The 17,369-nt window shown below is 38.8% G+C and overlaps 1 protein-coding gene across 23 annotated transcripts in view; it reads left to right on the forward strand.

Annotated features, from left to right (window-relative positions):
* Positions 1-17,369, forward strand: part of LOC106875262 (kalirin) — a 549,719-nt gene that overhangs the window by 515,859 nt on the left and 16,491 nt on the right. For all 23 annotated transcript variants that reach the window (XM_052965684.2, XM_052965690.2, XM_052965687.2 and 20 more), the window contains 5 exons: positions 187-318; positions 4,325-4,507; positions 7,585-7,669; positions 8,948-9,148; positions 13,541-13,679. In XM_052965684.2, coding sequence (XP_052821644.1) covers positions 187-318; positions 4,325-4,507; positions 7,585-7,669; positions 8,948-9,148; positions 13,541-13,679 — 740 coding nt within the window. The remainder of the gene's footprint in view (positions 1-186; positions 319-4,324; positions 4,508-7,584; positions 7,670-8,947; positions 9,149-13,540; positions 13,680-17,369) is intronic.

The raw sequence follows: 17,369 nt of genomic DNA on the forward strand, positions 1-17,369 counted from the left end.
TACAGTAGAATAACAAATTGCTTGTAACTGTCATATATATATTTATATATTAATGTATACAGGAGAGACAATTGAACTGATGTTAACGAGGAATGATTATAAGTGCTAGTCTTGATGTAAGTTAATTAACAGAGCACTTTTATTGTTTCTATAGAATTTACTTAATTGTCATTCATGGTTTTTCAGATCGACCAGCAGCTCCTGGCAAGCCTGTCATACGCAATCAGGTAGGAACAGTGGTACATTTAGAGTGGACACCTCCATTACAGTCAAAATCTGGACAGGTTCAGGGCTACACTGTTGAATACAGGTTTTGTGGTATGAAATATTTCTCAGTATTTTTACTTGAGAGTTTAATCCTTTAGCATTTAGATTACTTTGTCAAATGTAATAGTTGTTTATTCACATTTTTATAAAATCAATCCTGTATTATCTCATAGCTTTGAGATTTCAAAGATGTGATTGTTTATTTTTAAAATGACATTGCAGGGTAGGTGTGAGAGGCTGGATCCGGCCAGTTTGAACGTAACACAGGTAGAATATTTGGACCAGATATGACCTGTTTAAATGTTAAAGGGTTAAAGCAATTGAAATATTTGCTAGATTTAATCTTTTTTTTTTTTCTACTTTTGTAATTTTCCTCTGAATGTGACGAAATATTTTTTCTGGCATTCAATGAACAAGTTTTGTTACAATTTCACCATAGGTAGCAATCCGAGGGTGTTTTGAGATTGTCACCCAACCTACTGAAAATAGCTGTGTTCAGACTGTCTTAGGAAAAAAACAAAAACACATAAGTGCAGGCATGGCTTAATGCTTATGAGTTTTGCCTTGAAGCTAATTGCTTTCAGTTTCAGGTGCCATTGCACTACATTAAAGACACAATGGGCAATTGTGTTCTACAGAAGCCTTGGATTTACAATGTTTATTGAGCAGTAGTGGAGGACAAATACAGACACTCACACACACACACACATATGTGATGGGCTTCTCTCAGTTTCCATCAACCAGATCCACTCACAAGGCCTTGGTCAGCCTGAGGCTATAGTAGAACACACTTACCCAAGATGTCACACAATATGTATGTATATATATGTGTGTATATATATATATATATATATATATATAATGTATGTAGATATATGTATGTATATATATGTATATATATATGTATGTGTGTGTGTGTATGTATATAGTGATAATTTACCAAAAAAGACAAAGACAGGTGTGTAAACAACAAACAGATGTATTAGTTTAACGCTCAGGAAGTGAGAAAGTCTTGCGTTTCAAGCCTACGCTCTTTGACAGAAAGGAACACAGAAATAAACAGGGAGAGAAAATAGAAAAGGTTTAGTGATCTATCATGGCGAATGCTGGACAGAAGGGTCACACAGGAAAGCTAGGAAGAAGGTGCATGTATATGTGAGAGCATTATGTGTATGTGGAAGGGGGCTGGTGACAGTGGCATGTGCATGTGTAGGTGTGTGGATGATGGTTTAGGTGCTGGGAAGTGGTCAGTGCTAGTGTGTTCAGGGCGGTGTGATGTGGTGTGCGGGAGGCAAGGGTGGGGTTGGAATGTGTAGGGGTGGGGTAATGAGAGAGGGGGTGATGATGAAGGGAGAAGGTGGGTAGGAGTGAAGAGAGAAAGTAGGTGTCAGAGCAGAGTGGGAGGAAGTAGGTGTGAGAGGAGGAGGGTTAGATGAAGAGGGGAGGGGAGTTGAGCCCATGTGGTGCAAAGGAGTGAAGAGAGAAGATTCATCCCTGCTCATGGCGAAGACTGGAGTCCAGATGGCTCCTGTGCAAGGACAATCCGAACACAGACAGGTGTTGTAAAGAATGTCTGGTAGAGCAGAAATGGCGCGAGACTGGGGTGTCATTGCTGAAACTGATGTCTCGGAGGTGTTCCATGAACCAGTCAGCCAAGTGGCATCCCGTTTGACCGATGTATAGAGAAGGACAGAGAGAGCAGGTTATGCAGTAGATGACGTTGCTAGAAGTGCAGGTGAAGGAGTCAGTGATATGATAGGGTCGATGATGGGTGCCTGTGAGGAAGGCGGTGTTGGAGAGGTAAGAGCAAATGCAGCAGCGTGGGCAGGAGCAGGGGAGCGAACTGGGTTGAGAGGTTGGGTTAGGGAAGAAGCTGTGGACCAAGAGGGCTCGTTTGAAGGAGGGGAGGGGTCGAATATATATGTATGCATGTATATATATGTATGTATATGTGTATGTATATATATGTATGTATATAGGGAGAATTCTCAAAAAAACAAAAGACGATGACAGGTGGTGTAGACAACAAACACATGTATTAGTTTAACGCTCAGGAAGTGAAAAAGTCTTTAACGTTTCGAGCCTACGCTCTTCCACAGAAAGGAACACAGAAAGAAATAAGGAGAGAAAATAAAGAAAGTGTAGTGGCTAGCGATCTATGATGGCAAACGCCAGACAGAAGGGTCACACAGGAGAGCTAGGAAGAAGGGGAGATAATAAAGTAGTGGTGATCCCCAAAATGAAGGTTAGCCTTCCTTTGATATTGCTGCACCTCCTATGTGTCCATAGCTTACACTGGGTACATCTTATGGAGTTTCTATCTATGCCTTTTCTACGGATCGAGCAAGGCCATCTACTTGAAGGGTTTTGTGGTTTGTCTGCCTTCCTACTTATTAAGACTTAGGTTTTTGCTAGATTGACTCTAAGGCCCTTCAATTCAAGAACTTGCTTCCACACCTGAAACTTCTCCTCTAGTTTTGATAGTGACTCAGCTATTAGAGCAAGGTCATCAGCATAGAGAAACTCCCAGGGACATCCTGTCTTAAATTCCTCTGTTATTGCCAGGAGGACTATGATGAATAAGACAGAGCTGAGGACTGATCCTTCGTGGACCCCTACTCCTACCTGGAATTCTTCACTACACTCATTACCAACACTCACCTTACTGACAGCATCCCTGTACATGGTTTGTACAGCTCTTAGCACATTGACCACCAGATAAGGGATTGGGGGACCCTGTCAAAGGCTTTCTCCATTGGTACCATACACTTTTGGCGATTGGCACTTCTTTATGCAGCTGTCCTTATTCATACGCATTACATGTCCAAACCAACATAGTCTTCTCTCTTGCATGCTACATTTGATTCCTCTTATGCCCAACTTTTCTCTCAGTACATTTGCACTTTGTTGTACATGTGCACTGATGTTGCACATCCAACAGAGCATACTATCTTCATTTCTTTCCAGTGTATGCATGTCTTCTATATATATATATATATATATATATATATATATATATATATATATATATATATATTCAGATAGATATTAATCAGCAGAAGTTACACAATGACTTAAGGACCAACAGTTTTGTGCATTGTCACTTATCAAACTATTTGTGGAGGATTTAAGGCTTTATGTCAAAGGCAAGAGCAAATGGGGTTCCTTAGTGCAAACTGTAAGCTTTTTTAATAGTGACACCTGGATGACTTTTGGAATTGTGGAATGTGCTATGATAGAGATAAAGCAGGGAAAACCCATAGAATGTACTGGAATTATTATTATTATTGTTGTTGTTGTTGTTGTTGTCATTATTAAGGTGGTGAGTTGACAGAATCATTGGCATGCCTGGCAAAATGCTTAGCAGCATTTCGTCCATCTTCACATTCTGAGTTCAAATTCTGCCGAGGCCAACTTCGCCTTTCATCCTTTCAGGATTGATAAAATAAATACCAGTTGAGTACTGGGGATGCAATCGACTTACCCCCTTCCCAAACTTGCTGGACTTGTGCCAAAATTTGAAATTATTATTATTATTATTATTTAAGGCAGTGAGCTGGCAGAATCATTAGAGTGCCAGGCAGAATGCTTAGTGGTATTTCGTCTGTCTTTACGTTCTGAGTTCAAATTCCATTGAGGTCGACTTTGCCTTTCATCCTTTTGGGGTCAATAAATTAAGTACCAGTTTCATACTGAGGTTGATCTAATCGACTGGCCCCCCCTCCCCCCAAATTTCAGGCCTTGTGCCTATAGGAGAAATGATTATTATTATTATTATTATCATCAATAATAATAATTAAGGCAGCGATCTGGCAGAATCATTAATGCACCGGAAGAAATACTTAGCGATGTTTTGCCTGTCACTACATTCTGAGTTCAAATTCCGCCGAGGTCGACTTTACCTTTCATCCTTTTAGAATAGATTAAATAAGTACCAGTTGAACATTGGGGTCAATGTAATCAACTCATCCTCTCCCCCTAAATTGCTATCCTTGTGGCAAAATTTGAAACTATTACTATCATTATATTTTTGTTTCTTTTTTCATCTATTTTCTAGGTAACTCAGACAGTAATTCTGCTGAATGGCAAACTGCAATCCCACATGTACAGACCACATCACAAGTAGTGGAGGACCTTGTCCCAGGTTCAACGTATCAGTTCCAGATTAAAGCTACTAATGCTGTTGGAGTGAGTGAGCCAGGTTTAGCCTCTCAACCAGTTGTAATACCAACAGAGTCAGGTATGCATTATTTGGCTGCTTTTCTCTCATTCTGTCTACTCAAACATTGTCTGACTCAAAAGATAACCTGTATCCTTGTCAATGTAGCAGTGTAAACCTTTCCTAGAAGCAGTGTAACCCTTTTACTAGAGTAGCGTGGTATTGTAATATTGTGTTTTGAAGTCTAAAACACTTTGTTAGTGCGACTGTGTAACATTGACACTAGAAAAGTGTAACATTGTTACTATGACAGTATACTATTTTCACTATGGCAGTGTCATATTGCGACTGTGGAAGTAAGTTCAGCTGGCCATCACTCAAATTGAATGGCTTTTCATGTTTTTGCTGATTGTTTTAGGTGCCTGTGTAATTGTGAGCAGATATAAACAACTTCTTAGCCTTGTCATCTGTTTCTTGGGCAACTTGGGCAGTAATTCTGCTGAATACCAAACTACAATCCCGCATCTACAGACCACATCACAAGTAGTGGAGGACCTTGTCCCAGGTTCAACATATCAGTTCCAGAGTGGGAAGGGAAAGGGCTACACCAACACTTGGCTAGTATTCATTACAGCTGAGCAAACTAGAGTAGTGTGGTGAAATGAAGTGCTTTGCTCAAGGCCACAACATGCAGCCCTGTTCAAGAACTGAACCTATGACTTTATGATCATGAATCAAAGCTCCAATTACTAGGCTGTGTACCTTCACATTGTCACTGCAGCAGTGTAACATTGCCACTATGGTAGTGTAATAGTTATTGAAGCTTTGCTACTAACACTGTCAGGGGAACAGTGTTTAAACTGTCAGCTGTGCAAAGTATCATTGTCATTAGGTCAGTGTAGCAGGGTCACTAGGGCAGTGTAACTATGGCAGTACAACATTGTAATTTACATAGTGTAATACTGTTGCTTGGGCAGTGTAATATGTTGACCAGTTGACACTAACCTTCTTCCTCAGTTATGGAATTTCAAAATAATGAACAGAATGAATATCTAACTTAAATAAATGTTTAACTAGTTTGTTGGGTCAAAAGTCTCTACATCAACCACATGTACTCTTTATCACTTATAATTAGCTTTAGATTCAGTTGAGTTTAGTGGGTAACAGAATAGTCTACTCTCTTATGTAGTTAGAAAATTTATTGCCAAAGATATGTTAGCTCATCTACACAGCTAGAACAGTGAGACATATAAATAGTGTGTCTTTCAGTATGTTGATCAAGTAGACCTATGATCTGTGAATTTTATATTGCAGTATCAAATGTCACTTTTGAAAATGGTAGATTTTTAAAAGAGGTTTGGCTGCTAATTTTAGTAGATCAAGCAATCGTGCTGTGACTTTCTTGTTGGTTTGTTAGTATAAAGTTAATGCTTATCGTCTAAGACATTTCAGACATGACTATCTTATTTTTAGTGATGTATAGGACTACAGTATGTAAATATGTTCTATATAAGATAGTAGGGTGCATTTTGAGAGAAATTTATTGCTATGTCTAGCAACTCAAACGACAGTATGAAGGTTTCGTCATTGGTGTGTTTGTCGTAAGTAGAAATAATCACGAGAATTACTTCCCTTGTACTTTATAGCTAGTGTCAGTGGTTTCCAATGTTGAGCGATCTGAAGATGATAGAAAATTTGTTGTGTGATTATAATCTCACAATCATAATAATTATTAATTAAATGGACAGCAATTCACATCAAGATGTCCTCAAAATATCACCTATCATTCTATGAAGCTTCATGTTATTGGTACATTGTGATTGATGGTTTTATATAGCTGTATGAGTTTCAACAAAGGAACCTCATCTGTTAGACAAGACCAAGAATAGATCTTTCTATAGGAATTTTAAAACAAAGAAAATTCTGAGTTGAGGTACAAGGTTGCTAGGAAGGTAGTATGTGTCTAAGACCAGTGAGGAAGATATTATTTGTATTTTTCAGCTGCATTCTTATGCCATAAAAGCCACCTGACTGATAATTTAACCGTCACTCATCAATAAGCTACAACCATAGAGCCATCAATGAACTGAATTTTTATTGTATAGGCTCATAATCTTTAATAGCACTGAAACAGCACCCAAAAGATTGCTCTTCCTCTCCAAAACCAGCAAAATATTTCTGCTCTGAAGAACCAATGAGGAAGACCTCATGGTAGTCATGGGCAAACTGTGGTCTGTGGGACTTTCTGACTGGCATGCCTAACAAAAAATTACCTTTATTTGTTTTAGTAGTGCTGCCAACCTGATGGTGACCCATGTCTCATGCAACCTGCTTCTTGGGAAAGTTTGCCTATGCCTGCTCTGTAGACTCATTCATCTTGCTAGAAATACCAGCCAGATTTCTTCAGATCAGACTCTATCATAAAAGCAAAAAGATATATTGAACTATAAAGCCGCAATTTATGCAAAACGATAGGATTGTCATGTCTGGACCTCCTTTGATCACATATCTACTCAATCATGACTGACCTGCAGCTAAGTAACATCAACTTTAGCTCTCAGCAGTTGCCAAACCTCTGTAAAGCCATTTTGGATTATTGGTGTTGCTACTGTTACACTCCCCCACAAACATCATATATAGTCTTTAAAAAAAGTCTGGAAGAGCCATTTCTGAGGAGGGTTAATTCCTATAGTCTTCTATACTAAAAAATCACTCATGCAATGAAGCAAGATAAAGCAGTGGAACTGTTGGCTTGGTGGTTGCAAGTTCAAATCTACTGCTCGTGTTTTATTGCACTCTTTAGGAATTGTTTTTAATTTCTTAACAGCTGAGACTCGCAATATCTCTAGTAATCTAGGTTCTATCTAGGGGCAGGTTTATCCTCATCTATTTAACCCTTAAGAAACAATAGGTATCTACAGCTACTGTCCCTCTACATTCATTGTCCCTACAGAAGTTATTCTAAAACTCATTGTTCCTTATAAAGGTAGTCACTGCCCCCCATTAAGGTATCTTTAAAAAATCCCTTAAAAAATCATCTCTATAAAAAAATCTCATGTCCCTTAAAAAAAATCATCTCTATAAATAGTAGACACACTCATTTACATTATATCATCTTGATTTTCTGCTGTCATTGTGCTATTTTTTTGTCTTTGTAGAATTAAGCGGTCGTGAAGAAATGGTTGGTGCCATTTGGAAAGCAACATTTCATTATGATTACAATGAACTTGAGGAACTTGGCAGGTTAGTATTGATATCAAACAGTAGAACAATACACAATGACTGGTATATTGTGCGTAGGGTGAAAATGATGTAGTTTTGTGTGTGTTACAACTCCAGTTGAATCACAATGGTGTGTCAGTTGCTATTGATATAGTTTATTGTAAATTACCACTCAAAGATATACACAGTGATAGATACCATGTGTAAATTAGGATTGATATAGTTCACTGAGGGTTACTACTTCAAACATGACACTCTACTAATATCATTTGTGTAGGACGGAATACAGTGTATTTAGTGAGATATTTAATGTTGAGAGAAATATTGGTTCCAAATTTTGGCACCAGGCCAACAGTTTTGGGGAAGAGATGAATTGATTACATTGACCCCAGTGTTCAAGAGGTACCTATTTTGTCGACTCCAAAAAGATGCAAGGCAGAGTGGACCCCATGGCATTCGAACTTACAATGTCAGAACAGAAGAAATGCCGCTTAGCATTTATTCCAGCACAGTAGCTATTATATCAGCTCGCAACCTTAATGCTGAGAGAAATATTACCAATGATCTTTATTGAGCTCTATTTTTTTATTATTCTGTTGTTGTTGTGTAAGTACTCCAGATCGACCCCTTATTCATTCTAGTGTCTGTTAGGGAAAGTTTGAAATACTAAATTATATGCTTCAGCTAGACTCAGAAGATGAAGTGTAATCAGTGGTGAATGTAGTCAGTGATAAAATACAATGGTTTGATCAGATAAGTTTCTGATTGTTTTAACAGATTCCCTTAAAGATTTTCATTTATATTTGATGTTAAACTAGTGGATACCATAAAGTCTATAACCTGATAGGGCTAAAGCTACTAACTATTCTTGTAACAGATGAAGTGTATGATATGCATATCAGATGTGTGAAACATTGGATGGGATGGTAATGAATGGAACGGCAGAGAGTAAGATCTTGGATGTGACTCATTTGATATGCAATATGAAACTCGAAAGATAAGTTAATAAGGAAAGTGTTAGAAGTGCTTTAAATCTTTGTTCACTTGTTTATAAGAGATGTTAGTGTGATAAATTGTCAAAATTCCAAGATGTACCAGGCCAGAGCTACCCTTACCTATTTTGAAAAATAACATTTAATCTCTCCCTAATATATTATACAAAAAGCACATTTCAGGATTAAATTCTAAAGTTGGTTGTTCTATTAGTTTATTCATTTCATCTTTTCATGATTTTGAAAATTATTTTCTAGTTTAAAATATGTTTACTTCAACTTATTGTTCCTTATCTCCTAATTTCAGAGGTCGATTTGCTGTGGTCAAAAGATGTGTCCAGAAATGCTCAGGACAGGAGCTGGCTGCCAAATGTATCAACCGCAAGCACTTATCCAAGGAAGCTATTGAAACAGAGTTTAATACGTTACAAAGTCTTTTTCACACGCATTTAGTTAAAGTGTTCGATTTATATGAGACAAAAACAAATTATATCTTGCTAATGGAGATGTAAGTCTATTTGTTATTTCAGCTCTTATTCTCCTTTCAATAAATTTTTCAATTGTTTTCCCCACAGAAGTCATCATTATCATTACCATCAACAACAACACAACAACATCATTTTATTGTTATGAACTGGGTACATCTGCCATACAGTATATCACTATGCAGTATGTCACCAGTCATCTGATGTTCTGTATGATTAAATAGCAGAGACATTAGTACTAATTATCCTTCCTCCATTCACCCATTATCAGAGTAAACTTGGTGCATTTATTGTGCTAATGTTTCTAGAGAGATTATCTTTCAGGACAACTTTAATTCAGAATAGCTGCTATCCTATATATATGTTATAGCTACTGTGACGTGGGAGCCATATCTCTGTTGTATTTTGAGATAAAAGAATAATTTACATTGATAAATTTGTATGAATCAACTAGTTGTTAGATGGGCTTCTTTCAGTATTATCATTTCATTATCATTTTGGTTATAAAGAAAACTGTTAGCCTATAATTAGAGTGAAGGAGGAGAATAGAGATACACATATTTAAAGATTATTTCATTGAAAAATGTAGTTCATAAAGAGAACATCGTTATTCTGAAATTTAAGTATGAAAAGATATATATATATGTTTGTTGTCTATTTGTGTTCAATGCCATTGCAGTGGAAAGAGTGAGTGTGTTTTTGTCTCTGTTAAACTATGTTTAACCCTTTTGATACCAACCTGGTTGAAACGCCTCTGGCTCTGTAGTACAAATGTCTTATTTTCAAAAGTTCTCAATTAAAATCTTCCACCAAACCTTAGTCACAATTTATTTTCCTAACACTAGCTTAATGATAACTAAGTTATTTTACTAAATTCTTTGTTATATTTAAAATTAATTGAAAGAAAACACAGAGTGTCTCAACAGAAATATAGTAACAAAAGGATTAAGGCATTCTTTTTTTATGTGGATGCATAAAATAAGCTAGTGTCACATTAAAATCCACCCAGTGAATTTTGAAAAGTAGATGGATGGCAAATGAATGAAGATGACATGAGATTGAGGGGAACCACTAATCTTGTCAAGTTACATGACAACATCTTTCGTGTTAGTACCATGATAAAATGCAACCAGCACATTCTGTGCAGTAGTTAGTGATAGAAAGGGAATCCAGCCTTAGAAGCAAGCTGAAACTGAAACATATAAGCAAAACAAAAACCTCCAACCTTTCTGGGAGAACAAGAACTCTGCATAAGCACTGACTTTGATTGTAACAAGCCAGCTAACTCATGCCAGCTTGGATGTACAACAATGATGATCATACATACATACATACATATATATATATCATCATCATCATCATCATCATCATCGTTTAATGTCCACTTTCCATGCTAGCATGGGTTGGACGATTTGACTGAGGACTGGTGAAATCAGATGGCTACACCAGGCTCCAATCTGATTTGGCAGAGTTTCTACAGCTGGATGCCCTTCCTAACGCCAACCACTCAGAGAGTGTAGTGGGTGCTTTTACGTGTCACCCGCACGAAGGCCAGTCAGGCGGTACTGGCAACGGCCACGCTCAAAATGGTGCATTTTATGTGTCACCTGCACAAGAGCCAGCCCAGGGGCACTGGCAACGATCTCGCTCGAAAATCCTACGAAGGCCAGCCAGGCGGCACTGGCAGTGATCTCGCTCGAAAATCCTACGACGGCCCCGCACAAGAGCCAGTCCAGGGGCACTGGCAACGATCTCGCTCGAAAAATTTCATGTGTCACCCGCACAAGAGCCAGTCCAGGGGCACTGGCAACGATCTCGCTCGAAAAATTTCATGTGTCACCCGCACAAGAGCCAGTCCAGGAGCACTGGCAATGATCTCGATCGAAAATCCCACGAAGGCCAGCCAGGCAGCACTGGCAACGGCCACGCCCAAAATGGTGCATTTCATGTGTCACCAGCACATGAGCCAGTCCAAGGGCACTGGCAACAATCTCATGTGTCACCCGCACATGAGCCAGTCCAGGGGCACTGGCAACAATCTCGCTCGAAAATCCTACGACGGCCCCGCACAAGAGCCAGTCCAGGGGCACTGGCAATGATCTCGATCAAAAATCCCATGAAGGCCAGCCAGGTGGCACTGGCAATGGCCACGCCCAAAATGGTGCATTTCATGTGTCACCAGCACATGAGCCAGTCCAGGGGCACTGGCAACGATCTCGCTCGAAAATCCTACAACGGCCCCACACGCGCACAAAGATATATATATATATATATATATATATATATATATATATATATATACACACACACACGCAAACATATATACAAACACACACACATGCCGGTGGCACATAAAAAGAGCGTTGGGCCTCACGGAGGCAATAAGAATTGACTGAGATCCTTGGCGATTTGCCATGCTTGAGAAGAAAACCCATCAAGCCAAGTGAAATTGTAGTCATGGCAGATACTGGTGTCGTGCAACTGGCACTCATGCTTGTGGAACATAAAAGCACCCATTACACTCTCAGAGTGGTTGGCATTAGGAAGGGCATCCAGCCGTAGAAATCATGCCAATTCAGACTAGAGTCTGGTGCAGCCACTCAGCTTGCCAGCCCTGGTCAAACCGTCCAACTCATGCCAGCATGGACAACAGACATTAAATGATGATATATATATATATATATACACACACACACACACACACACATGTAAATATCATCATCATCATCATCATCATCGTTTAACGTCCGCTTTCCATGCTAGCATGGGTTGGACGATTTGACTGAGGACTGGTGAAACCGGATGGCAACACCAGGCTCCAGTCTGATTTGGCAGAGTTTCTACAGCTGGATGCCCTTCCTAACGCCAACCACTCAGAGAGTGTAGTGGGTGCTTTTACGTGTCACCCGCACGAAAACGGCCACGCTCAAAATGGTGTCTTTTATGTGCCACCCGCACAAGCCAGTCCAGGGGCACTGGCAACGATCTCGCTCGAAAATCCTACAGGAGCCAGTCAGGCGGTACTGGCAACGGCCACGCTCAAAATGGTGCATCTCATGTGCCACCCGCACAAGAACCAGTCCAGGGGCACTGGCAACGATCTTACTTGGCTTGCCGGGTCTTCTCACGCACAGCACATTTCCAAAGGTCTCGGTCAGTAGTCATCGCCTTGGTGAGGCCCAATGTACGAAGGTCTTGCCTCACCACCTCAGCCCAGGTCTTCCTGGGCCTACCTCTTCCACGGGTTCCCTCAACTGTTAGGGTGTGGCACTTTTTCACGCAGCTATCCTCCTCCATTCTCACCACATGTCCATACCAGCGCAATCGTCTCTCTTGCACGCCACAACTGATGATGTAAATATATATATATATATATATGTTTATACAGTGTATTTTGAAATAATAGCATGAAATTTAATCTCAAAAAAATTCCTCACGAAGATATATGTGTTTAAAATAGTATTGTATTAAAAATATATGTAAATATATGAAATATGACAGTTTAAAAGTTTGGTAATTAATGCATCTTACGATTGTTTCGTGAAAGTTATATATATATATATATATATATATATATATATATATATATATATATATATATATATACACATGTGTATGTGTGTGTATACAGGCAATAATCTAGTAGCTCTGCATTGGCAAGACTTGAAAAAATATAGAAAAAGGTGAAAGGAGTACAGTGAACTTGCCATGAGGAATGGAATATCTAATGTTTTGGATTCAATCCTTTGTCAGGGGGTAGAGAAAAAGAGAAGAAAGTCAAAATGAGTTTACATCCTCTCATCTTGAAAAACTGGCTGCAACATCAATTATCAGTTGCAACCAGTTTTCCAAGCTGAGAGGATGTAAACTCTGCTTGATTTTCTTCTTTTTTTCTCTACCCACTGATGAAGGGTTGAATCCAAAATGTTGAATATTCCACTCCTCACAGCAAGTTCATTGTACCCCTTTCACTCTTTTGTATATATATATATATATATATATATATATATATATATATATACACACACACACACATACATATATACACATCTTGTTGTAATGCTGTCTCAGAGATATGTATGGCCTTTGTTTTGTTTGTATATTATATTCGTACCAACTACTTGCATCTTGTTTATTTTCATCGTCATCTACTACATTCACTCATTATTCCCAGCAGCCTTTTGCTGTTGACACCACCAAAATGAACAATATTATCATAAAGGGCATGAAACTGTAATAATTTTTGGACGATAACTGACAAAGAACGAGTAAACTCTCTGTTTGTTCTCTTGTTGTACAATTGTTGTTCAATTTTGTTTGTGTACATACATACACACACCAACATATATACGCTTGTAAAATAATTATAACATTTCATTCTCACTCAAGACTATTGTCTTCTCTTTTGTTGACAGCATTCCTTCTGGTCGTTTGTTTGAATTTATCTGTATCCGAGGACATTTCGATGAACTACAAGCTGCTGAATATGTCCAACAAATACTGGATGCCATTCAATATTTGCACAACTGTCGGATTGCTCATCTGGACATTAAGGTTTGTTTCTGGATTGTTTTTTTTTTTATCTTTTATTTGTTACAGTTATTGGACTACAGCCATGCTGGGGCACCATCTTGAAGGAACAAATCAACTGCAGTCCTTTTTTTTTTCCAGTTTGATACATATTCTGTTGGGCTCTTTTGCCAAACTGCTAAGTTACAGGGACATAACCAAACCAACACAGTTGTCAAGTGGTAGTGGGTGGGAAAAGCATAGACACACACACATACAATGAACTTCCACAGTTTCTATCTATTAAATTCGCTCATAAGGCATTGGTTTGCTTGGCACTATAGTAGAAGATATTTGTCCAAGCCATCACATTGTGGAACTGAATCTTGAAACTATGTGATAGCAAATATGAGTTTCTTAACCACACAGCTATGCATTTTGTTTTGTTTTCTTTATTATGGCTTATTCAGATAAAGGACAAGGATAACACCCATAACTTTTATGCACTCCCCACCAAGACTTGTAGGAGGAAGAGAGGAAATGATCCTCTGAAAGGAGACCTGATCCAAACGCTTACTACAGACCAGCTCTACTTACAACACCCAACCATAGGTGGTGGTGTTAAACTGGATAACAAGTTTTATCTACTGCTGGATGACAGTTTTGAACTTCAGAAATCTTCATAGCTGATGTTTGTTTCTAGTAGTTGAAGATGTTTTTTAATTGATGAACAGAAGTGTTACATCATACAAAAAAAAAAGTTTTCATCAGGTGAATACAGGTAAGAATTAACAATTAGAACTTCTCAAGAACAAGTACGTAGTGCCAGATGACTCTACCGACCCAAATTCTCTGACCTATTTCTGCTCTCTTCAAAGCATAAAGAAGAAATTTTTATGGATATTAATGAACAATCATATGATCCCATATCATCGAGTTGACAACTTGCCTGCTTCAAACGAAAGAATGCCATAAAATAACTCCCTTTGGCACACACACACACACACACACACACACACACACACGGTAAAACTTCTGTATGAATTATGTTATTTCTTGTTATGTAACACATACAAAATTACCACTCAAATCCAATTGAAATCACCTTTTTCTATTCTGTAATTCAGGTTTGTGATGACCGTATTTAAAAACCTGATCATCAATATAAACTTGAAAGGAAGTTCTCCCAGAAATCTGGTCCTTTACCTGATGTTTCTAGCATGTCCAAAGCGACATTTGTGCCCCCACCCAACCCCTGACTTTTTTCCTAAATTTCTTCCGATTTCTGTTTTCAGTACAGGAGATTAGGATTTTGCCCAAAAAACAGATTCTCAATATTTCAATTTTCTTTCATTTCACCCAAATTTCTTCATTTTTTTACTTTATTCAAAACTTTTTCTTGGTAATCCACAGAGAAAAAAAACAGCGAGTACGAATTTTTAAGAATTTTCTTCTGTCTTTTTTCTTAAAGAAACACTAAAATCTCCTTCCCAAACATCCACCCATCACTTCACCACTTTCAAAAAGCTACAAACTCTCAATGTTTCACTTTTAGCTTTTTGAGAAACAGAAGTTTCTTCAGAAATAATGTTGTTTACCTGTTGTTTCTAGCATGTCGGGTTTTCTGGTGGTGGTCTAGTCATCATCATCGTTTAATGTCCGCTTTCCATGCTAGCATGGGTTAGACGATTTGACTGAGGACTGGCGAACCAGCTGGCTGCACTAGGCTCCAATCTGATCTGGCAGAGTTTCTACAGCTGGATGCCCTTCCAAACACCAAACACTCCGAGAGTGTAGTGGGTGCTTTTATGTGCCACCGGCACAAGGGCCAGTCAGGCGGTACTGGCAACGGCCATGCTCAAAATGGTGTATTTTACGTGCCACCTGCACAGGAGCCAGTCCAGCGGCACTGGCAATGACCTTACTCGAATGTTTTTTCGCATGCCACCGGCACAAGTGCCAGTAAGGCAACGCTGGTAACGATCACGCTCAAATGATACTTTCTCACCACTTCATCCCACATCCTCCTGGGTCAACCCCTTCCACTGGTTCTCTCCACAATTAGAGCTCAGCACTTCTTTACGCAGCTGTCCTCATCCATATGCATCATGTGACCAAACCAGTGCAGTCTTCTCATTTGCACTCTCTCATGTGTGCACACTGACATTACACATCCAGTATGCTAGCTTCATTTCTTTCAAACCTTTGCAATTCCTCTGTAGTCAAAGCCCATGTTTCACTGCCATGTAGCATAGCTACATGTACACTGGCATCATATAATCTGCCTTTCATTCTGAGGGAGAGGCACTTAGTTGCTAACAAAGTTAGATTCTCTAATATCTATATATATAAGATTGACCAGTGACCGGTCTGTCAATATGCTAGAAGAAGCTCACTTAAAAAATTCTCAAATACGGATTCAGCGGAGTAAAAACAGGCGGGCTAGACCAGTGAAAATTGTACATACCTCGATTATCTGCAGACTATAGTTTCAAAATCAATACTTCCAAAATAAAAGTATCTATTTATCATCAGTACAGATTGCCAATATTCTTATAATCAAACAGAATCTCGTGCTAGTTGTCTTCAACCAGTGAAAACGTGCACGTGATTCTATCCATTATAAAGATTAAAATTCAAAAGTCTTAGTTTTGGCTCGCTGAATCCGGAAAATATCTCTGCAGAAAATAATTTCTGCTTTGAATTTACCAACTTTGAGAAATGTGATTATGGTTAATTAACATAATATGGTAAAAATTCGATATTAATTAATATCAATTTAATACCAGGAAACTAGCGCATTAAAAGAATCAGAAGGTTCATGAAAAATTTTTTTTCGAGATCCTAAAAAGATTATAGTACTTGTGTATATAAGATTGACCAGTGACCGGTCTGTGTGTGTGTGAGTGTATATATATGTGTATATATGTGTGTGTATGTTAGTTTATGTATATGTTTGTGGATGGGAGGCGAGATGCATAAATGTCATTAAGAAATTTGTTACCAACCATGTGGGATTGGTTCGAAACAGCCTGTGCAACATGTTGGGCAAATGTCTTCTACTACAACCCCAGCTCAACTAAAGCCTTGTGAATGAATTTAATAAACTGAAAATATTTAGTCAGTATATATCATCATCATCATCATCATCATTTAATATCTGCTTTCTATGCTGGCATGGGTTGGACAGTTTGACTGAGGTCTGGCAAGCCAGTGGGCTGCACCAGGCTCCAATCTGATCTGGCAATGTTTCTACAGTTGGATGCCCTTCCTAATGCCAACCATTCCAAGAGTGTAGTGGGTGCTTTTTACATGTCACCAACACGGGAGCCAGTTAGGGGGCACTGGCATCGACTGCATTCGGATGGTGCAGTTTACATGTCACTGTCACAGAAGTCAGTCAGGCAGCACTAGCCATGGCTCTGATTTTGATTTTACTTGACTCAACAGGTCTTATCAAGCATATCATATCACCCAATGCTACAAAGGTACTTTTAAATGGGCTGATCATGCAACACTGGTATCGCCATGGCTGCAATCTCACTTTACTTGCCAGGTCATCTCAATCACAGCATATTTCCAAAGGTCTCAGTCTCCTGTCATTGCCTCTGTGAGGCCCAATGTTCGAAGGTCATGTTTCACCACCTCATTGTATGTCTTCCTGGGTCTACTCTCTTCCACAGATTCCTTCCACTGTTAGGATGTGACACTTCTTCACACAGCTGTCCTCATCCA

This window comes from Octopus bimaculoides, chromosome 2 (genome assembly GCF_046866305.1).
Source record: "Octopus bimaculoides isolate indiv1 chromosome 2, ASM4686630v1, whole genome shotgun sequence".
NCBI classification, from domain to species: Eukaryota; Metazoa; Mollusca; class Cephalopoda; order Octopoda; family Octopodidae; genus Octopus; species Octopus bimaculoides.